At 36.9% G+C, this 24,401-nt stretch overlaps 1 protein-coding gene across 5 annotated transcripts in view; it reads left to right on the top strand.

The window, feature by feature from the left end:
- RAPGEF6 (Rap guanine nucleotide exchange factor 6) overlaps nt 1-24,401 on the top strand; it is a 221,043-nt gene that overhangs the window by 142,100 nt on the left and 54,542 nt on the right. For all 5 annotated transcript variants that reach the window (XM_029219185.1, XM_029219186.1, XM_029219187.1 and 2 more), the window contains 6 exons: nt 437-589; nt 5,138-5,302; nt 8,231-8,338; nt 9,990-10,193; nt 13,122-13,230; nt 21,280-21,520. In XM_029219185.1, coding sequence (XP_029075018.1) covers nt 437-589; nt 5,138-5,302; nt 8,231-8,338; nt 9,990-10,193; nt 13,122-13,230; nt 21,280-21,520 — 980 coding nt within the window. The remainder of the gene's footprint in view (nt 1-436; nt 590-5,137; nt 5,303-8,230; nt 8,339-9,989; nt 10,194-13,121; nt 13,231-21,279; nt 21,521-24,401) is intronic.

The following is a 24,401-nucleotide window of genomic DNA, read 5'->3' as shown; positions in this document are numbered from 1 at the left end:
TTTATGTCGGACTCAAATATTTGTGGAATTGAACAAACTATACATATTTTAAAAGAGAATATATCTAATAAATGTTGATTTGTTAAATTTCTATCTGGTATTAGCCAGCTCAGTCTCTTTTTTGTTTTTTTTCAATAGGAACTTCTGAGTTGTTTGTTTCTAACTTACTCCTGCTTCATGTTTTCTTTGCATAGTGTCAGTTTTGAGAGAAGTAGATGCTCACTTCTCCTTTTAGAGCAGAATTCAAATGGATTTAATTTCTTTGGTCTCTTTGTGCATGAATTGTTTATTTTATCTTGATTTTTGTTAAGGAATGAAGGGATGAAATAAAGAACTTACGCCACTTGAGTTCTCACCTTTGTGCTCTGCCTTGGTGCATAGTGATATATTTATGTATTATAGCTTCATTAATTGTCCCCATGTTGTTCTCGGACAGTTTGTCTGCATAGCCCAGCAGGATTATTGGAGAATTTTAAATCATGTGGAAAAAAATACCCATAAAGTTGAGGAAGAAGGAGAAATTGTTATGGTACATGAGCACCGTGAACTAGATCGCAGTGGAACCAGGAAAGGACACATTGTAATCAAGGTGGGTATTTTTTACTTATTTTTCTTGTTATTGATAGAATAAAGCTTTCATCTTGCTTAAAAGGTTTTGAACCACTTTTTGAGTAGTGCAAGATAATTCATTAACTTTGGGATCTAGTGTAAATAAATGTGTTAATTCTTTTGACTTTTTCTAAGTTGGTTTTTACACATTTTATTGAGGAAGGGTAACATTGCCATTTAATATCAGTATGGAAGGATATTATTTAGAATATACCAGTCAAAATTTTCCTTCTCAAATTTATTGTATTATCCGTTGATAATGGGAATTAATTTCATCAAAGACAGCAATATTTAGAAACAAAACAGAAATTGAAAGGACCAACCATAAATGTATAAAGAATCCTAAATGAGTGCTTACTAGATCTCTGTGGCATTGAAATAGACATTAACTTCTCTGAACCTCAATTTTCATATCTGAAAATGGGGATGCTATGGCAGGGCTTTATTAGGGCTAAATGTGGCAAATCAAAAGCCTTAGCATGCTATAGTATTACTACCCGTATTGTTTTCCCTTCTCTAATTCCTTCTCTCCCCTATTCCTTGCCCCCTTGCCTTCCACTCTCCCATCTCCCTGTCTCTTTTATGACATGTAGATGTAAAATAGAGCAATTCTAGTTGCAAGAGAGGAAGTAAATGCATGACCTTTTTTTCTTTTCAAGTAAGTCTTGGTTGCAAAATAAGTACATGTGTTATTTTTCATTATAAGTGCAGAAGCTTTATTTAACAGTAAGAGGGACTGGTGTCAGATAAGATATTTCTCAGGAGTCAGGCTATTCCTCAACACTGTCTTTTTCTTTTCCTAAGTTGATAGGCGTAAGCTTTCTATGTAGAAAAAAATGAGTATATATGTGGACTGCCATAGACTATCTTTTTATGAAGGCTCATGGTGAGCCTTATATTTTTATAATTTCTTTTTTCTTTTTACAAATTTATTTATTTTTGGCTGCATTGGGTCTTTGTTGGCTTTTCTCTAGTTGCGGCGAGCAGGGGCTACTCTTTGTTGCGGTGCGCAGGCTTCTCATTGCGGTGGCTTCTCTTGTTGTGGAGCACAGGCTCTAGGTGCACGGGCTTCAGTAGTTGTGGCACGCAGGCTCAGTAGTTGTGGCTTGCAGGTTCTAGAGTGCAGGCTCAGTAGTTGTGGCGCACGGACTTAGTTGCTCCGCAGCATGTGGGATCTTCCTGGACCAGGGCTCAAACCCATGTCTCCTACATTGGCAGGCGGATTCTTAACCACTGCGCCACCAGGGAAGCCCTGTAATTTCAAACTTACAGAAGAGTTGCAAGAACAGTACAGAGAACACCCTGACTCAGCTTCCCCAAATGTTAACATTTCACTGCATTTTCTCCATTATCATCAGTCTTTTTCAACCGTTGGAGAGCAGTCTGCAAATGTGATGCCTCCTCACTCCTAAATGTTTCATTGTGTATATCCTAAAAGCAAGAACAGTCTCCTATATAAACACCATAGAAACCTTCAAGTTAGGAAATGTACATTGATAAAGTAAAACCATTCAGTCCACAGATGCTATTTAGATTTTCACCAACTATCCCAACAATGGCTCTTTTTTCCTTTTTGGTTCAGAATCTCATCCAGGCACACAGTTGCGTTTAGTTGTCATGTCACTTAAGTCTACGCCAGGAACAGTCTTTCCCTATTCACGTTCTCAGCAGTTTTAAAGAATACAGCCCTTACAGTCTGTACTATGACCCTCAGACAAGATCTATCCTGTGTTGCCTCATGCCCAGACTACAGTCATGCTTTCCAGGCAGGAATTCCACAGAAATAATGTTGTGCTTTTCTCAGTGCATCATTTCAGGGATCATACAATGTCAACCTATCTCACCACCAGTGAAGTTAACCTTAATCACCTGGTCCTCTTGGTGTCTGTCAAGTTTCTTCACTTAAAGCCACCATTTTACCCTTTGTAATTGATGAGCATTTGGAGCATTGATGTTCTGGGATAGTGTCAGTATGTCTTACAAACCTCTATCCACCAGTCTTTACTTCGATTGACTACTCCTGCCTGTAATGGTGATTTTCTATTTCCATTATTTCTTCTACATTTATTGTCATTCTGTAAGAATGAGCATTTTCCCCTCTTTAATTATATTGTTATGGTCTCATGTATTGTATTCCCTTACCATCAGTGTTGTTCTGATCGTCAGATTGTCCCAGATTTGGCCAGTGGGACCCTCTTAAGGCTGATTCCTGTATCCTTTTGACATGTCCCCATCATTTTTTGAGAGCTTCATTATTATCTGGCAAAACAAGATGTTCCAGGCTCATCTTTCACTGCCCCTGCTTTGGAATCAGACATTTCTCTAGAGAGCCCTGGATCCTTCTAGTAGAGAACAGCATTAAAAAACCAAGATCTGGGCACTCTGTTCACTGCTACTGTGGTGTCATTGCTTCTAGAACTTTTCATCAGACAGAGGTAGGAAATATATGTATTTATTTACTATAAATTCATACATACCTATATCTTCTTATATCTGTCTATCTATTGATAACAGTCAAGAGTTCATACCAGTACTCCCAGTTCCAGTACTATACCACAAAGTTTTTGGTAGCCTTTTCCTTCCCCTACTTGTAAATACTTTATCCAACAGTGGCTCTTGTTATGCTCTGTATATTTACTTATTTGTTCGTCATAACCAACCTCTTCCATGCCAGCCATCTCCTTCACCTGCCCACTCTGCGTACCCTGTCACCCAGCATCCACCTTATTAGATGCTAGTGAGCAATTTGGTAACATGCCTCTGCATGACAATGGGACTTGTCTTTTTTTAAAAAAATAAAGATTGATTTATTATTTATTTTATTTATTTTTGGCTGTGTCGGGTCTTAATTGCGGCACGTGGTATCTTCTTGTGGTGCATGGGCCTCTCTCTAGTTGTGGCGTGCGGGTTTTCTCTTCTCTAGTTGTGGCGCACAAGCTCCAGCGCACGTGGGCTCTGTAGTTTGTGGCACGTGGGCTTGCTAGCTGAGGTGTGCAAGCTCAGTAGTTGTGGTGCATGGGCTTAGTTGCCCCGCAGCATGTGGGGTCTTAATTCTCTAACCAGGGATCAAACTCGAGTCCCCTGCATTGTAAGGTGGATTCTTTGCTACTGAACCACCAGGGAAGTCCCAGGGACTTGTCTTTAAATACAGTTTTGAGGGCTTCCCTGGTGGCGCAGTGGTGGAGAGTCTGCCTGCCAATGTAGGGGACGCGGGTTCGTGCCCCGGTCCGGGAAGATCCCACGTGCCGTGGAGCAGCTGGGCCCGTGAGCCATGGCCGCTGAGCCTGCATGTCCGGACCGCGACTGGAGAGGCCACAACAGTGAGAGGCCCGCGTACTGCAAAAAAAAAAAAAAAAAATACAGTTTTGAATATATGGCCTAGTCTCCGCAGAGATCCTGCCTCAGTGATTTAGCTAATCAGAATAATGGCCTTTCTTTAACATGTTGATCATTTCCACCCCTGACTTAGCTATATATGATCTAAGAACCGCATTTTAAGTGAACTCAGATTGTGATTTGCCTTAATGATAGACCCAATTTGGTATTCTTGGAGTATTTTGGAGGGTGGGAGAAGAATAGGAATGACCTGTGGTTGTCTTGTCCCTTAAATAGGTATTTCAAAGAGACTTTCCTCTGACTTCCTTCTAGAGAAATGATTTACATACCTTATTAGCAGTGGGGTACCCTTTTTTATTTTTTAATAAATTCTCAAATAAGAACACCGTTAGTATTAATCTATGTTTGCCATGCAATAATTCTGGCCAGTGAAATTCTTTGGATGAATGCAACAAATTGAAATTTGAGGTTATGGGCAACAGTTGGTTTTTATATTTGGCTTAACATCTGGCTTATTTCTGTATTTGTTTTGTGTACCCATTTTTGAAAATGCTGCTAAGGTAATATAGTTTAACATTGATTCAGAAGCTCAAGAAGGAGCAGTAGATAAATGTTGTTTGCATTCCTTTTTATAAATTGGGAAACAGGCAAGGAGTTAAACTCTGAGTTAAAACTATCTATAGAACTTCTGGTTCCTCTGGTGAACTAGAATGAAGAAACCATAGAAGAGGAAACCTCTATTCCCAGAAGTAACAACAGTAAAACAAGCTATCTTGAGCTGCTATGTTGTTCCTATAGCCTGGGACAGAAGAGAATTTAAGGATGATTAAATTTGGAAGAAAACTTTATTTACTTCTTTAATTTAACTCTTACCTCTTCCTTCTCTTTACTCGCGACAGTCATTACATTATCCCCCCATTCCTATGATGAAATGCCAATAAAAACAACTACGGCCGAGTAAATGCTGTTGTGCATGTTTATTCCTCTGCCTTTTCTCTCTCTAAACCTCTGGGTGATGGTGGACTACAACCTAGAGAGACTACCTACTCCCAGTGCTGAGGGTTTTAAAGGTGAAACTTTACTTCAAGGACTTTGTAATAGAGTGGCTACAAAAAGAAGTAATCAATAGGAGTTCTTTGGTTCCTGAGCTACTTGTTTATTTTCTAATTCTTCCTGTATTTTTCTTTTTTAGGCAACACCTGAGCGTCTCATCATGCATTTAATAGAAGAGCATTCCATTGTGGACCCAACTTATATAGAAGATTTCCTATTAACTTATAGAACATTTCTTGAAAGTCCTTTGGATGTTGGGACCAAACTATTGGAATGGTTCAAAATTGACAGTTTAAGGGATAAGGTTGGTTTTATAATTATAAAAGGCATGAAAGTGATTTTAAATTTTATTCCCCCAAAACCTTTTGCAACTGACAAATTAAATGTTTATTTTGATAAGATTCAACTCGCCTAAAAAGTTAGTGAATCAGTATAGACATATCTCTGCTTGGTTACTTTTATGACAGAATAGAATGTTAAAAGTGGATGTTTTGCCTTTTAAAAGGCAAAAACTGAAAGCAGGCTGTGGTGTAGCTGTAAATTCAGAAGGTGGATGATAATATTTTTACACTTTATCAAAATACTTGGTGGTTACTGAGGAGATCAATAAAACATTTAAAAGTCATTTAATAGTTTAGAAAGAATATCCACCAAGTAAATTTTTTCAAGAGGGCTTAGAAACAATTTAAATAGAATTAGAAATACATTGATTTTTGAGTTAAAGACTTTATAATCATTTTAAAACAGTTTATCTTTTTGACCTTAATTTATCACAGCTGTAACTTATTTTAATCTAGCTTTGAGGTTTTTTTTTTTTGCATTAAACATTGTTTGCTGTTATAAATAGATTATCTTACCTTATTTTATGGGGTGTTTGTACTTCCCATGGAAAGAATAGTGATACCTCAGCTACTGGTACATTGCTACCAGTAAACTACCTCAGTAACAGGTAGTAAGTTAGTCATTTTAAGAAAAATAAAAGTAGGGCCATAGTAATTAATAATTGCCTGGTGTATCTTTCTGAGTTATACTTTAAGGGAAATAAGTTAGATGTAGTTGGACTGTGGAATTCTATCGTCTAGGAAACTCAAGTGTCCAAAACTACAGGCTTGCCTTCCTCCTGATTTTGAAATTATATATAGTTACTTAGGTTGCTGAGGAAATAAAGGCATGCTAGAGAATGAACAAAAATATGATTTAGGGACAACTTAAATATTCATGTGTAAAAGAATGAAGTTTGACCTTTATACCGTATTCAGCATTAACTCAAAATGGATCAGAAACCTAATATTAGAGCTAAAACTATAATACTCTTCAAAGAAAAGAAGGGGTGAAAAAAAATCATGACCTTGGATTAGGCAATGGTTTCTTAGGTATGATACCCAAAGCTCAACCTTGAACAATGGAAAAAATAGATATATTGAACTTCATCAAAATTAAAACCTTTTCTACATTAAAGGTACTATCAGGAAAAACAGGACAACACATGGAATAGGAGAATATATTTGCAAATCATATGTCTGATAAGGGTCTAGTATCCAGAATGTATAAAGAACTCTTACAACTCAACACCAAAAAGGCAATACAATTTAAAATGGACAAAGAACTTGAATAGACATTTCTCCCAAGAAGATATGTAAATGGCCAGCAATCACATGAAAAAGATGTTCAGTGTCACTAGTCAGGGAAATTGCAAATCATAACCACAGTGATGGTTTTGTTCACTTCACACCCACTAAGATGACTTAAAAAAAGGAAAGGAAATAACAAGCATTTTAAGGGTGTTGATGTGGAGAAAATGGAATTCCCATACTTGCTTATAGTAATGTAAAATGGTGTAGCTGCTGTGGAAAACAGCTTAGTGGTTCTTCAAAAAGTTAAACATAGAATTACCGTATAACCCAGTAGTTCTACTCCTGCATATATCCAAAAGAGCTAATAGGTGTGCAAACAAAAGTTTGTAAGCAGTGTTCATAGCAACACTATTGATGATGGCCAAAATGTGGAAACAACCCAAATGTCCATCAACTGATGAATGGATAAACAAAATATGGTATACCATATAATGAAATATTATTCAGCCATTAAAAAAAAATGAAATACTGATACATGCTGCAACATGCATAAACCTTGAAAATATTATGGTAAGACAAAGAAGCCAGTCATAAAAGATCACATATTGTATGAGGTATCCAGGTAGACAAATCACAGAGACAGAAAAGCAAGTAAGTAGTGGCTGTTAGGGGCTGGAAGAAGGGTAGAATGGGAGGTGACTGCTTATTGGGAATGGGGTTTTCTTTTGGGGTGATGAAAATGTTCCAGAACTAGTAGTGGGGACGGTTGTACACAATTGTGAATGTGCTAAATGCCACTGAATTGTACACTTTAAAGTGGTTAAAATGGTGGATTTTATGTGTATTTTACCACAATTTTAAAAGTATATGACTTAAATTACTTATATTGTTAGGCACTTTTTTTTTTCCTTTTTTTTTTTTTTTAGATTTTGGAAAATTCTCTGGCTTATTTCTTTTGATCTTAATTTGGCTCCTCTGTCTTTTCTTAATATTCAGAAGCTTTTTATTATTATTAATATTTATTGGAGTGTAGTTGCTTTACAGTGTTGTATTTCTGCTGTACAGCAAAGTGAATCAGGTATACGTATACATATATTCCTTCTTTTTTGGATTTCCTTTGCATTTAGGTCACCACAAAGCACTGAGTAGAGTTCCCTGTAGACACATTATTTAATTCAACCTTCATTTGTTAGTTTTTAACTTTTCTGTTAATCTGTGGTACAAAGTAATAAATCAGTTCACAACTTTGAAAATACACAGTATTTACGAAGGAAGTTTCAGATTTTTATTACAATTTTGGTGAAACATGTTCTCAGCTAAAGAAACACTTTTGACATTTGCCTGCTCTTGGCGGCTTGCGTTTTAAGATACTGTCCAAAATATATATCCCATGTACTTCTTACATGTTAGTATACAGGCTTGTTTTTTCAGTGAAGGCAGTCTTGGCTTTCTCTGTTACCTGTGTACGTAAGGAAGCAAAAGCTCAAACTAAAACATGCCTCTCTGTTAGAATGAGCCTTTTGTGTGTGAGCAGGTGGGCAAAGAGATTAGCCATAAAGCTCAATTTCCCCTCAGTTTAAGACATGCTTTTGGAACCTACTTTTGCAGAAAGAATGCCTCTCGTATAATCGTATGCTGCCTCTTCCATGTTTCCGCAGGTGACACGGATTGTACTATTATGGGTAAATAATCATTTTAATGATTTTGAAGGTGATCCTGCTATGACTCGATTTCTGGAGGAATTTGAAAAAAATCTGGAAGATACAGTAAGGCTCAGAAGAATTTTATCTTCTTCAGAGTTTAGGGATTCTTACCAACCTCCCACCCCACCCCCGAAGAATAGCAACTCAGAACAGCTTTCATCTTCTCCTGTGTCTTGATTGCCTGTTCTGAGAACTTCTAAATCTGTATTCTAGACTTCTGTTCATCCTCTGCTGCTTCAGCCCAAACAAAAATCATGCTTCTTCCACAGTTTTCACTGATTTAGGCATACAAATACACATACTTTATCAGATCTAGTTTAGACTTTCTAAGTCTCCCTTCTGCATGTGATTTCACTTGTTCTTAATATACAACACCTACGATTAATACCCTCAAGGTCTTCTTAACTTTCATGGTAGCTATTTATAAATCCATTTTATTCTCCCTATTAGAGACAAAACTTTGAACTGCAACTGGGTTATCTGCTCCAAGAAACTTGAAATTTTAGGAAGTAAATAATAATGCAGCTCAGGAGTCAGATTGCCTGAATTAACATTCAGACTTCAACACTTGGTGCATATGTGAACTTGGACAAGTTGTCCAACCTTATATGCCTCAGTTGTCTTATTTTATAGACAGTAGCCTCCAGATTGTTGAGATTGTTGTGAGGATTTTAGTGGGTTAATAAACATAAGAATCTGCCAGCAAAACCTGGCACATAGCACATTTTCAAGAACCATTGTTATTACTCATATAGTACAAGTGGATTAAGTTGAATAAAGAGGGGGAAATTGGCAGATTATTTTGTCCCTTTCCTTACCTCTTGGTTCCTGTAGACTTTTCAGCAGCACATCTGCTCTATGTGAAATGGGGGGGATGAACAGGGAACCTGATTAAGAGGTCCATAGAGGCTCTTCCAGTGCTGGCTATGTAAATATTCAAGGGGCTTATGGAAAATAGAAACTGCCTTACAATCATGGGATTTTTTCCCCCAGTAATTGAGTCAGTCATCAAGTATTTATTGAATTCTACTTTATACTCCAAGCTGTTATATAGGATCACAACAGGTGTAAGACTTGGTTCCTACCCTGAAAAAAATTTAGCTTCTTATTATAGACATGAGATTTACTTAGTACACTATTCGAGAATAGTTAAATATTAAACTGATATTAGAACCTGAAAGTTAGAATATTACTAAGTTTAAGGAAGATCTAAAATAATATAGGAAGATCTAAAATAATATAAGAATAATATTTCTAGAAGAGATGGAGACTTGAATGTGTCTTTGAATGTTACACAATGTTGGGAAGGTGGTTCAAGTCCTTTAAGGTTTTAAATAAAGGTTTAAAAAGATTCTGGTTTTATGTAACAGCCAGGAGATAAGCAAGCTGGTAATAACAGATTATGTATTAGTAAGGTTCAGAAAATGAAGAAGAAATTTTTTTTGTCATCCCTCTCTAAATGAGACATCACTTTGAAATCTTTTCTAACCTTTTCTAGAAACTTTAAAAAAATCATATTAAGAGATCTTATTCTTGAGAGTGCTCTAGGGTGGAATGTTTCCCTCCTTCAGTTTTATTTACCCCTATTTATATGTTCTTTATTTCCTCTATATTTTAAATATAGCTCTAATTCTAATAATTTTAGGTGATTTATAAAAGCCTATAGGAATAAATATATACATTTATATATACCTTACCCATTTCTACTTTCTAGAAAATGAATGGTCATCTCCGGTTATTGAATATTGCCTGTGCTGCAAAGGCTAAGTGGAGACAGGTTGTGCTGCAAAAGGCTTCCCGGGAGTCCCCTCTGCATTTCAGCCTAAATGGAGGAAGTGAGAAGGCATTTGGTATTTTTGTTGAAGGTGTAGAACCTGGTAGCAAAGCTGCTGATGCAGGACTGAAACGTGGTGATCAGGTAAGTAAATAACAACCACTTAAAGCCTTTTTATAAGTAATAGGTGTGCTACTTTTTTCCTCATCTGATATTTCTTCAAGTAAGCATGGTAAATTTTAGGAAGTATTTTTTAACCTTCTTTTTAGAGGTAGTATTTTTTAAATTGTTTATTTTAAAAATGTCTTTGTCATATATCCATTACTTTTAATGGTAAATTTGATATAGTACGTCCAGAAACAGCATGGTAGTGTGGCCACTATCAACCTGAATGGTCCTGCATATCCTCCAAGGATTAGGACCTCTATCAGTTGGCAACTTCACAGTATTCCAGAAAGATCCATATGAGAATTAGCACCCTACCCTTGCATGCTGTAAAGCAGTAAGCACTTCTATCTTTACTCTAAGTGGCCTAAGATTACCATAAATGATGGTTTTGGTTTAAGTAATGTACATATGGTAACAGAACTACATCCATAAGCAGAGTGAGCTGGCTGAGGGACTAGGAAAAGGAAGGAGACACTGGGAGTAAGTTGATAGGGATTTATTCTCTCCATGTAGGCATTAGTTAACTATAGAACAATATATTTCAAAAATGAGATTATGGACAGCCTTTTTACTAAAAAATACAATTCCTAGACCCACCTCAGTCTTAGTAATCATATTAATCACATTCTGCAGAGATGAAGACTGGAAATCTGTATTTTGAACAAAGCTCTCAGATAATTCTCATGTACACCAAAGAGTCTAGATAATTATCATGTACACCAAAGAGTGGTTTCTCATCTAACTGAATCACTTGGGAAGCTGAATTTGTTCCACTTAAAAATTTTGGTTTGTTCACACATTCATTTAGAATGTGACTTTATTTTACTTTTAACCAAACCATACTGTCATTTTTTTAAATTAAGAGGGCATTCACAGGGACTTCCCTGGTGGTTCAGTGGGTAAGAGTCCATGCTTCCACTGCAGCGGGCACAGGTTCAATCCCTAGTCAAGGAACTAAGATCCTGCATGCCACGAGGCCAAAAAAAAGAGGGCATTCACATTATGAAAAGGTCTATACTTCAGGACAGTGGCTCTCAACCAGCAGTAATTTTGTCACCCAGGAGACATTTGGTGATGTCTGGAGTTATTTTTGATTGTCATGACTTGGGAATTACTACTGGCATCTAGTGGATAGAGGCCAGGGATACTGCTAAAGAGCCTACAACACCCCGTGACAAAGCAGCCACCACAACAGAGTTATCCAGACCAAATATTAATAGTGCAAGGGGTTAAGAAACTCACACATAATAAGTAAAATGTATATCGTAATAAAATATTTTAAAATTTAGAAAATGATGTAATTTTAGAAAAGAAACTCTGATATAAAGTTTTAATGATTCCCTTCTTCCCATAAGGGAGTTTTATAGAATAGAGATTTCTGGACCTTACTCAGACTACTCATTAAGAATATCTAGTAGCAAGGAACCTGGAGTCATTATATTTATTGTTCTAGTATTTTTTGGTAAACATACTTAAGAATCTCGTTCTTCACAGGAAGAAAAAAAAAAGAAAAATCCAGTGGTTTCATTCCTGACAGAGGAGAGAAATTTATCATGTTTTTACTTCTTCCCTCAGTCCTCCCAAGTATGGTTGAAATTATCTGAGATTTTAGATCTAGATTATAAGTCATTTTTTAACATTATGGATGTTCTCTTTTAAGAGTACTTTGACATTTGCATTAAGTTTCATAAGCTTATTATTAACAGTCATTTAGATATTTGCACCTGCCTTACTGATTTCATCGATCACCTCCACTTCATCTATGCCCATATGTCCCCATTATTTTATCTCACGATTGTCTTCTAATACTTCTAGTACCTTTTCTAGTACTTTTTTCAAAAAGGGTAAATGAGTACTATAACTTTGTGTCCTTATATGTCTTGATGATACTTTTTTGTTCAATTTTTTATCACAGTCATTCTTCCCTCAGAACATTGAAGTCACAGAAAAGTATCACATCACTTAGTGTGGCTCAAAAGAAGTCCAAACCATCCTTTATTTTTCTTTTCTAGGTACCTCTGGTTCTCCTCCTCCCCCTGCCCCACCACCAACAACCCCCACAGTGATCCTTATAAAGTCTTTGTTCTAAGTCTTTGGAATTCAGAATTTTCATGGGATCTTTTTTTTTTAATTAATTAATTTATTTTTTTGCCTGGTACTAGATGATCCATTTCAGTATGTAGACTGAAGACTTTTTTGAACTCTGGTGATTTTACCTCTGTGACTTTTTTTTTCTTTTTCTTTTCCTAATATTTTGTTTCTCACTCTTTTTTATCCTTTTGAAATCTTTGTGTCAATCCTTGAGATCTGTCCTCTGTGCTGCCTTATTTTTCTCATTGTGTTTATCTCTTTATCCTTCTTCCTTGGAATTAGTACTTTTTGAATAAGCTTCCTGATGATTCTGGGGTGCAGCCAAGTTTGTGAAGCCCTGATGTGAGTGATCAGCAGTGTCAAATGGAGCAAGACCCCATCACAGTTGTGCTTGTTGCTTTTTTTTTTTTTTGCGGTACGCGGGCCTCTCCCGTTGCGGAGCACAGGCTCCGGACGCGCAGGCTCAGCAGCCATGGCTCACAGACCCAGCCGCTCTGAGGCATGTGGGATCTCGCCGGACCGGGGCACGAACCCGTGTCCCCTGCAACGGCAGGTGGACTCTCAACCACTGCGCCACCAGGGAAGCCCGGGAGTGAACTTTAAAAAAAAAATGTTTATAGTAGAGATTTAGGAAAATACCACAATACAGAGAAAAAAAATTAGGTAGTAATTCCACTACTCACAGAGTTAACCATTGTTCACACACAGGTGCATTTTATTTAAGTTTTATTTTTTCACCATTAAACTTAAGATTGCAGAAATAACTAATACTGTTTTTGTCTTAATTTGTATTTTTCAAACACTTTTCTCAAGATAATGGAAGTAAATGGACAAAACTTTGAGAATATAACGTTTGTGAAGGCCCTTGAAATTTTGAGGAATAATACTCATCTTGCGCTTACTGTAAAGACCAACATTTTTGGTGAGTTTTGTTGTCAGAAACTATCTGAGCCCTTTTGTTTGGTGATACAAAAGAAAAGAATCACTACAGTGAAAGGGAGGATAGTAAAAATACTTTAAAAATATTTCTATCTAAGCTTTTTGAACATTTTTAGGATCTTTAGTGCTGAAATATAGTATTCTGTATTCTAGAAGTTTTATTTGTATTTAATTATTTTGAAATCTTAGTTTTAAAATAGGTGTACAACTACATTTAGTCATTTATGAAATGTCTACTGAGTATCTATTATGTACCGTACTTTGCCTGGAGATACTGAATGAAACTTAGATTGATCTGAATGAAACTGAGAAGTCATAGTCAGGCTTTTTTTCTCCCTGCTAATGTGCAAATGTCTACTTCTAATGTTTTAGCTAGCTTTCTAAAATAATAATATGAATGCCAGATTAGCTGTTTCATGGAAATAAATTGAGTAAAACATTGAATTAATTAATCAGTGAATTGCCAATTTTTAATGACAGTATACCTTTCTTTGTAAAAATATTGATTACTGTTCCTATAGTATGTTTTAATCATGTTACTATTTGAATGAAGCAAGGAGTAAGCTTGTAGTTTTAACTTAATCTACTATTTGGGTTTTTTTTTTTTTTTTTCTAACTTTTGGAAGACTGTGACTTAGTTTGATTAGATTTCATAGGATTTTCTCTGAAATTCTGAGAAGGGCAACAGTAAAACAAAGTGTAGCAATTAAAAACTATCAAAGAAAATTTAAGAGTCCTTATAAAGTAGAAAGGAAAAAAATTCTCTACATCATTTAGGTTGAAATTTGAGGAATAAGAGTTGAATTTTAAAACTGTGCCTATGGAAAAGGACGTGTGTGTGTGTTTTCCCCCCACTTTGACTCCTCCTTATCCTGCACTTAGTCATAATGAAAAATGAAACATTTGGTTTTTCACTCTTTTCACTTGAGTCCCTTTCACTGAATTACATCATGCTAAATCTGGCATATAACAGTCTATTGGCAATTTCCAAATATTATATAAGTTTAGCATAGAATAAGTAAACCTTAACAGTTTTCGGATTTCCTAGACTTTGGACTAGTATCTAGAAATATCGACTTTTGGGTTAAAATAAAAGGATTCTGATTTTGAAAAATATGAAAGCAGAGGTTGCTCTGACACTTACAACATATTGTTTAGTCTCTCTATTCAGTTTCTCCAGCTCTGTTTCATAGGGTTCTTTTTTTTATTATTATTTTTTGGCTGTTTTGGATCTTCATCGCTGTGCATGGGATTTCTCTGGTTCCAGCGAGCAGGGGCTACTGTTCGTTGCGGTGCGCAGGCTTCTCATTGCAGTGGCTTCTCTTGTTGTGAAACACAGGCTCTAGGTGCGCAGGCTTCAGTAGTTGTGGCATGCGGGCCCAGTAGTTGTGGCTCACGGCCTCTAGAGCACAGGCTCAGTAATTGTGGCACACGGGCTTCGTTGCTCTGTGGCATGTGTGATCTTCCCGAACCAGGGCTCGAACCCATGTCCCCTGCATTGGCAGGCGGATTCTTTACCAGTGCGCCACCAGGGAAGTCCTTGTAGGGTACTTATAAGCATCAGTACCTGTAAATTTTTTTGTTCCTGGCACATAATAATTACTAACTAGTATCAAATGTGGTTGTGTATAAAAACATAGAGGTAGTATAATGTAGTGGTTAACAACATGGACCCTGGGAGACAAAATTGATCTGAAGGCTGCAAGAGGAAGAGAAACCACAACCTCCAAACTCTTTGGATGGTGAGAAGCAATTGCCCAACAGAACCCTAGATTGGATGTTGCAGAGTGTGGGAGTTACGTGGTGCTACAGAAGGGGGCCCGTACCCTCAAGACCTCCTTCCTTGCCCCAGCCAGAGTGTAATCAGCCAACATTCTCCCCATGCAAAAAACACCAAAGAGTATCTCATAGAAATATTAGTAGAAAATTTGTTGAAATGGAGCATTTTAGTCTGGATGTGGTGCCTGGAATAAAGTTCCAGTAACTCGGGCATTATCATGAAGCAAAGTTGAGCGATTAGGTCATCCTGCATGGAATTCACAGTCAGAACACCTACAAAAAGACAAGCTGTGACCAGAAAACAGATTTGTTTAGATGATACTAGGTACTTTGTCATCTTGTGTTAATTAGAACTGACAGCAAGGGATCACCAGTTATAAGAGAACCAGGATTTTTGAGGGGTGATGATAAAGAACCTAGTAAGTGAGCTTACAGATTTTGGAGAAAATAGTTAATTTGAGGAGGAGAAGAAAACCATTTCTAGAACTCTGCACAGAGAGATATAAAAATTCATCCCTTAAAACAAGAACAGGATATTTGGAAGAAAGACAGTCACTGAGAAAAATACCTCTTGGGGTTATTTTAAATATGCAAAGACATATTTTAGTAGAAAAGACAGAAACATACAGTAGAAGGAATAGGTAACTTGAGAAAATCAACTTTATAGAGCAAAAAAAGACAAAATGCAATTGAGCACTATTCCAAGAGATCTAAAAGAAAAAGTGCAGAAGAAAGTATTTAGGAAACAGTGGCAGAGGCCATTCCAGAATGAAAGAAAGATGTGACTCCCAATTCAAAGGACCACCTATAATCTGAGCAAAATTAGTTTAAAAAACTTGTCTTCTGTTTCTAGTATTGACTGAGAACAACTAAAGGAGCTGGCTAGTGAAGAGCTACCTGCCATTGAACAGACAAGTTAGACCTTAAAGAGGTAAACTGGAGCCATATCTGCCCTGGAGCATTTACCAGTACAGAAAAAGCAACTGAGAGACTGAGATTTTTTGGTAATAGGCTCCCAGGAAAAGGTGAAAGAGTTGGAATCCTGCACTTGTTAAAAGCACAAACTCTGGATGTGACTGTACCCCCCCAGAGGATGTTTTCTTTCCCAGGGCTATTTTCCCATCCATAGAACGTAGCTGAGAGAAGGAGCTGCTGAGAGAAGGTTCGTAGTGTAGAGCCTACCAAAGGCCAGAACACTCTAGCATAACATTTGTTCTTGATTGAGAACTTAAGTATCTAACTCCGAAGAGAATGTGGACTGTACTCTGGGCAACTCAGAAGAACCTCAAGTTTTGACCTGGCCCTAGGTCTCCAGTACCTGGCAAAAGAAAATAGAAATCCTCTTTAAAAGATGCTAGCAGCAGCCTATTATTTGTAAAAATAAGTTTCCAAATACGGAGTCAAACAATCAAACATTGTGAGGCCCTCTTAAAAATCATTTTAAGCCAGAACCAACAGAAACAGAACTGTAGGAGCTCCAGAATATCAAACACAGACTTTAAGGTGCTATTTGATACGTCCTTATGTCCCTGAAGATAAAAAGCAAATTAAGGATTCTAGTTCCGGTTAAGATGGAGTAAACACATGCTATCCTTCATTTCCCACTGAACTCAACAGTAAAACTTAAACAAAAATCATGATCCATCTATTTGAGAACTCAGAGAATTCAAAGTACCACCACCAGAAGTGAATTTACCTTTTTTTTTTCACTCCAGTATCCCCTGGACGGGACTCAAGGCAGCATGAAACCTGGATGTGAATATTATGGTACAGACCTAGAAGGACCCTGAAGCAGCCTGACTTAAGGAATGGGAAAGGAAACTCCTAAAGTTCAGACAGAGGGGGAATTCCCACAGATTTTTTTTTTTTTCACTCTTGTTTTCTCCATATTCTCAGGCCCCAGTCTCCAAGCAATCCAGTGGCATTGAGTGACAAAATGTTCCTCTCCCTTTAGTGAAGCAGTGGCTCCAAGAAAACAAAGCCAGTGTCACTGCTTTTTTTCCCCACTCTCTCTGTCCCCCTCTACTTGGCCCCTAAGGCACTGCAGTGGACAGTTTCTCTCTAGAGGTCCAAAAAAGGAGGCCTAAGGAACTAGAAAGTACCAGATTGATAATTAAGATGGAGAAAACAACCCCATAAAGTCGTTTATGAAATCCTGGGCTCACCCCCATCCTGTAGGTGCGTGAATCTGATCCTATTTAGCATATCATAGACTTTGAGAACTGGCCCAAGCAGACCTCTACTCAGGTCCCAGACTGACCACTAGGTGGTAAAAGGGGACAGATCTGTATAGCACTGCAGAGGCTTTGAAAATTGAACACTGGAACCACAATCCGCAGAAGGCTAAACAAAAATACCAGCATTTCCCATAGGATGCAAATACGACTCAGAGTAATTTTAACTGTAACAAGGATTCGTCACAGTTTTCTTTGTATTTATTTTGTATGGGGTTTGCTCAGCATTTGAATTTGTGCATTGTTGTTTGCTTATCAGTTTTAAAAATTTCATGGCCATTATGAATTACTACTGCCGCTTTTTCTTTCCCTCCCATGTGAGAAATCAGTTACTTATATGTTAGAAGATTTGCATCCCATCTATCTCTTACATTCTGTTCTATTCTTTCCATTTTTTTCTTCTTTCAGTTTGGGTATTTTGTAATGACCTGTGTTTAAGAAAGTAATCCTGTTTTCTGCTGTATCCAGTCTACTGATAAATGCATGCACTGAATTTAATTTTAGATATTTTTCAGTTCTGGAATATCCACTTGAATCTCCAGTTCTCTGTTGCACTTCTTCATCTTTTTCTTCATCTTTTCATCCATTTTATCTCTTTCCTCTGTGTTCTTTAATATATTTATAATGGTTATTATAAAGTCCTTGTGTGTTAACTCTAACATTTGGATTATCTTTTATTCTGTTTTTCCCTCTGGCTGTTTTCTTTGTGAGTCTTAAAATTTTTATTGTATGCTGTACTTTGTATATAAAGGAACCTTAGTAGTGAAATTAGTATTTTCCCACAGATAGGATTTGCCATTTCCTCTGTTTAATCACATAGGGTAAGGAGAATTGAGCTGGGTCAGGCTGGGTTGCAGAATTACTAAGACTGTGTCCATTGGGTTTCAAGTTGAGAGACTTGTCATGTGCTTGATGTAGGCCCCTCCTCTAATGGAACTTTGTCTCTAACCACTGAGAGATTGTGGGAAATTTCACTCTGCTTATTCAACCTTGTCCTCCTACCTCCTCCCCCACCTCCAATCTCTTGATTCAGAATCTGGTACCTTTCTGTCTCCTTTTTTTTTAAAGTTTTTCCCTTCAGAGGTTTTGAGCTTAGCTCTTTAGCCTCCCACCCCGAGCAGATAAATCTGTTGTGTGTTTGTTGGAAGTCTCTCCCTGTTGTGTGACTTTTTCTCCTGAGTACCATGAGATTCTAAGAAATTTCCAGCCTCATGCCTTGTCTTACTAATAGAGATATCTCATGAAGAAAAGTGACACTGCTTTGGTGCCTCTCTGTATTCCAGTTTTCTTGCCAGTACTCGGAGCCATCAAAACTTCTCTTTCCTCTAGTAGAGTCCTTCTACCTGAGCCTCACCTTCTGTTTATATTTAGATCAGCAAATGTCCCCAGAGAAGAAAACAGCTGGCAATCTCAGTTTACCATCTTCCTGCTTGAGTTTTTATTCATCCATTCCTCTTACTTTTCACAACTTTCTAACATCTTTAAAAATCCCACCACTCAGATAATTTTATTATTAACATTTTAATTGTTTAATAAAAGTAATACATGCATGTTTTGCAAATTATAATACTAAAGAAAGTCACCCAGTGGGGACCATATTGTGTACAATATTCTATACCTTTCCACAGCAGTTCATACAGGTGTACTTCTTGTGTAATTGTTATTGCATCGAATTCCATCACACTATTATAATCTATTGATCTGATGTCATATTGATGGATGTTTTAGGTTGTTTATAGTTTTTGCTATTTACAATGATGTAATAATCCTTTGTACTTATCTTTTATGTTTATATACATACAGCTATAAGATAAATTCCTCACAGTGGAATTACTTTTATAGTTACTGCGGTTTTATTTTCTGAAAGTTTCCCCAATCTATGTACGCTTCATTCATCAATGTATAAGGATGCCTCTGCAGTGGGTATAATCAACTTTACAGTTTCTGATATACAGTCTTTAATAATGAAGGAAGTTGAGCACTTTTTTTATGTGCTAACATTTCTTCTTTATGAACAGTCTTCATTTGTCCATTTTTATGTTGAGTTATTCATCTTTTATTGATTTGTTTGAATGCCTTATAAATAAATAACAGTATCGGTCTTAAGGGTTGCAGATTTTTTCGCCAGTTGTCTTTTGACTTTCCTTGTTTGTTCATTTGTTTTGGGTTGTGTGTGTAAATACATATACACACATATATGTAGAGAGAGAAATCTTTAATCTTTGTGTAGTCAAATTTATTAAACATTTCTTTTATTAATTCTTGGACACCTTCATTTTTGGTTCATATATTATATCTGATATTGATGTTTAATGGTATTGTAATTATATTTGCTTACCGACATTAATTTTTGTCCCTCACTATATTTTTTTAGTTTAACTCAATCATTTCTTTATCTACAAATCACAAGCTCTGCAGATTTTTACTTTTATACACAAGTCCAGTGAAGATACAAACTACTTTTTACACTCCTGAGTCACCTTACATACACACTGCAGCCAGGGATATCTGCTGCCCAGAGATTTCCTGTTGCTCTTAACAGAAAATTCAGACACCTTACCATAGCATTATCAAGCCCTTTCTCTACCTTGTTCTTCAGTCATCTTCATTTTCTTGAATTTTCCTTCTACCACAGGTACTTTAAACTTGAGATTTCCTCTACCTAGAATTAATCCTTCTTCTCCCTTTGCCTAGTTAAAATCAACTCACTTTACTGATCTCTTCTTAACACAGTGACTTAATGAAGGACAATTTTCCCTTTCTTGCTCTCTTAACTAGTTCCTCGCATTATGTTCTCTCCATACCATATATCTTTGACTGACTGTGTTTCACGACAGGAGGAATCTGCAAACATCTAGCATAGTGCTTGACGTGTTCATAGGTCAGTAAATATTTTTTGAATGGATGAGTATCTTGATTTTAGCTCAAAACATTTTTATTTTTACCACGTGGCTTAAAATAAAGTGAAATTTTTTAAGATGACTGAAAAGAATTTACTGTATTTTAATCAAGCAAGGATTTCCGTTATCTTGAGGACAGAAACTGTGCGTTTCTTTTTTTTTTTTTGCGTTACATGGGCCTCTCACTGTCGTGACCTCTCCCGTTGCGGAGCACAGGCTCCGGATGCGCAGGCTCAGCGGCCATGGCTCATGGGCCCAGCCATTCCGCGGCATGTGGGATCTTCCCGGACCGGGGCACTAACACGTGTCCCCTGCATCGGCAGGCAGACTCTCAACCACTGCGCCACCAGGGAAGCCCAGAAACTGTGCTTTTCATAAGCTTGCCTGGATCTAGGCAAAGAGATTGCTGGAAAGGCAAATGCCCCACTGTGCTTGTACTTTCCTTAAGGATGAAGTAACTCACTAGACTTAGGATTGATAGAAAGTTATCTACAAATGCTTGGTTTTTTACTTCAGACCACTGTAGTGAATGCTTAGTAGCTTTCACTCTACAGAATTAAGTCTCACAGATGTTACCTTGAGGAAATTGTCATATATTACAAAATTTAGTACTGTTTGTTTCTGGTAAAAGCAGGTCCAGCAGAGCTCTTCCCATTTTGTTGATGGCTAAATTTTACAAAACAGGGCCCGACTTATAGTACTTATATCTCATCTCAAATGATGAGGGATAACATATAAATAATAGAATCTAAATATCTATTTCTATAAAATCTGGGTTGATTAGCAATTATATTATACTGCTTATTACCTAAATAGGAACCTTGGGCTTTTGGAACATGCTGGCAACCTGCCTGCTTCATTTTTGTTTTCCCCAGTGAATTTCTTTTATCACTATTGGACAACATCATAAGTACAGTCAGGTATAAAAGCTGAAAAATGGATATAGCTGATTAACAGAGGGTGAGTATAAATTTCGTAATGAAGTAAGTTTTAATGGGTGAGGCTGTGAAAGGCCCAGTGATAGAAAGCAACTATGTTTATTTTTAAAATTTGTTGTGGATATAAAAACTTTCTAATGAGAAGAAAAGAAATGACAGTTTTATTTATTTATTTCTACAGTGTTCAAAGAGTTACTTACTAGGACCGAACAAGAGAAATCTGGTGTTCCTCATATTCCCAAAATTGCTGAAAAAAAAAGTAATCGCCACTCAATCCAGGATGTACCAGGAGATATTGAACAGACATCACAGGAGAAAGGAAACAAGAAAATAAAAGCAAATACTGTTTCAGGTGGAAGAAACAAAATCAGGAAAATTTTGGATAAAACACGATTTAGTATCTTGCCTCCAAAACTGTTTAGGTAGGTAACAGCAATCTTAGTCATGTAGGCATTTTCCTATTGACTGTAAAGATTTTTGTGGGAGAAGGGAAGTTTTGGGTCAGTTTTGTTTTATACAGTTTTGTTATACAACTATTGCATCATAAAATCTACAAGCAATCCATAAATAAATAAGAGTAAATTCTAAATGTCACCTCATCACTTCCAGGTAGTTACCATTGTTAGATTATGTATTCTTCCATTAGCCTTGTTTTGAATTTTAGAAAAGATTGCTTGTTTTATTCTATGAAATCTTTTTTTGTATATTTTTGGTCCAATGTCAGTGCCTTGATCTACAAATTTGGACACTTTAAAACTTGGGACATATTCACTGATACTAGTTTTTTGTCTTTTTTTAAAATATTTATTTATTTATTTTTGGCTGCATTGGGTCTTTGTTGCTGCGTGTGGGCTTTCTCTAGTTGCGACGAGCGGGGGCTACTCTTTGTTGCAGTGCGTGGGCTTCTCATTGCGGTGGCTTCTCTTGTTGTGGAGCACGGGCTCTAGGCACACGGGCTTCAGTAGTTGTGGCATGCGGGCTCTAGAGTGCACGCTCAGTAGTTGTGGTGCACGGGCTTAGTTGCTCCGTGGCATGTGGGATCTTCCCAGACCAGGGCTCGAACCCCTATCTCCTGCATTAGCTGGTGGATTCTTAACCACTGTGCCACCAAGGAAGCCCTATTTTTTTGCCTTTTAAATCATCTTTCTCTTATTGCACTATTTATTCCCTCCTGAATTCTAAAGCTGACCTTTTTAATCAAATTTATTTCTATTTTCAAAATGAAATGTCACCAAAACTGAGTAAAACTTCAGGAACTTAAATGCAAATTAAGGCCTGTAAAATACTGATAAAATGAATACAGGATCATGACTTGGAATTATTCTAGTATATATTATATCTGTGTATATTTTATATTGCCTACTTTCTAAAGTAATCACAAACGTTCTAATCAAATACAGTAATTAGCACATAGTAGTCACTCAGTATTTGTTGAATTAAGACAGTGAATCAGTGTGGTGGGGGAAGAAAGCATATTCAAAGAAAATACTTAATTTGGGGCTCCTGAGAGTTTTTGGCACTGTTCCAGATGATAATTACAGAGCTGGGAAGAGGTAGTCCCTGCCTTTAAGGAATTCATAGCAGGAACCCTTTATTCTTCACACATTTATTATAAAATAGGCACAATATCCAGAGACAGAAATATTGAAAGTAGAACAAGTTTCTTGCCCTGCATGAGTTGATCATCTAAAAGGGAAAACTAGGCAAGTAGTCCATTACAGGGTGATAAATGTTTTGATGTGTACAAAGGCAGGAGCAAGCTTGGTAGGTTTGAGTAGACTGTGTTTCTCAGTGCACACCTAAAGATGAAGCATGATAGATAGGTAAGTGAAGGATTTTGAATATTATGCTAAAGCTATGGACTTCACCATGTCATAATAGGGAGCCATCAAAGGCATATGATGTGGTAAGATTTGTGGTAAGATCTTTTAGGAAGATCTCTCTTTTAGCTGTGTTAGTGACTTGGGGTTGAAGGTGGAGCACAGTGTAGCAGTAATAGCAAGGCAATTAATTAGAAGGCAACTTGGAACAAGGTGGATGTCAGCTCTCATCTTTTAATTAAAGATCTCAAGAATTTCCTGATCAGAAAATGCTCTTCTTCATGAGTTTTTATTTTCAATTCAGGGAAACACGTTTATTCTTCATTTAATTTGGGGCTCACGGAGGATTGAAACATCCTGAGCTGTATTCATAATGTCTCTCGTTTCTAGAAAGTTTATCACTCATTCCTTTTTGGGTGAACTGTTCTCCTTGAGGTTTATAAAATATCATAACTTGAAAATAGCAAGATTCTTTTAATATAGAGCATACTGTAGTACGACAGCAGCATGGCAAACACTGTAAGAATAGGCTTGGTCTCACAACTGAGAATTGAATAAGGAAAATATTAGAGGGACTAGCCCACACTGAAGAGATTGGGGACAGTTTTGGATGACAGGAAGGCTGCATGAAGGCACTGAGGAAAAGAGAAAGGAATGGAGGACCAGAAGGCAGAAAAGAGTTCACAAGGGGAGTTCCTCAGGAGGTAATGCTCTGAGTTCCATTTCCAGAAAACCTTGGGTGTTTGGTCTGGAATACATGTATCTCCTTTAACAGGGTCTCATTTTGAACACATTGTGGCACAGTTGTGACATGTGTCATGAAAAGCCAGAGAACACTGTGATTGCAACCGACTTTAGCTTGTTCGTGTCACATTTCACCCAGCTATATTCAAGTGTCAGGCATCTAAATCAATATCTCATCTCTATAATGTTTCCTTCAGGAAGTGGAAGTTGGTTACTCTACTTGGATTCTATCTTTACTTACAGCAGGAGGTAGGAAATTGAAGTAGCCAGGAGCAATTAAATTTTCAAGCATTATTTCTTTATATTAGGACCTCCCAAAATGAAAGATCTAATAAAAATTGTTAAACTCAGAGGGATTTTTTGTTGTTGTTGTTAGCAAGCATTTATTGTCTCCTTTGTGCCAGCAGGAGGCTGTTGGCTGTGAATACAAATATGAATAAAATGCTGCCCTTTGGGAGTTAATATTAAACTGGTTCTCTTCTAAACATAACGCTAATAATTTTATAAATTATATTTTATATAAATAATTATATAAATACCCCCCAAAACAAATTATTTTACGGTTTTCTACTGGACCCTGTTTTGCAGAGAGAACGAATTTGTCATTTTACAGTTCAGGCTGGCTACTTTGAATTTTTGAGAATGTGTATTTCTTGGCACTAAATCATTACAAATGAATTCAGACAATCCCTTTTGCTACACACACACACACACACACACACACACACACACACACACA

Source organism: Monodon monoceros, unplaced genomic scaffold, assembly GCF_005190385.1.
Source record: "Monodon monoceros isolate NGI ecotype Baffin Bay Population unplaced genomic scaffold, NGI_Narwhal_1 Super_Scaffold_12, whole genome shotgun sequence".
Lineage (NCBI taxonomy): Eukaryota > Metazoa > Chordata > Mammalia > Artiodactyla > Monodontidae > Monodon > Monodon monoceros.
Note: the sequence above shows the minus strand (reverse complement) of the source record. Positions and strands in the feature narration are given on the sequence as shown.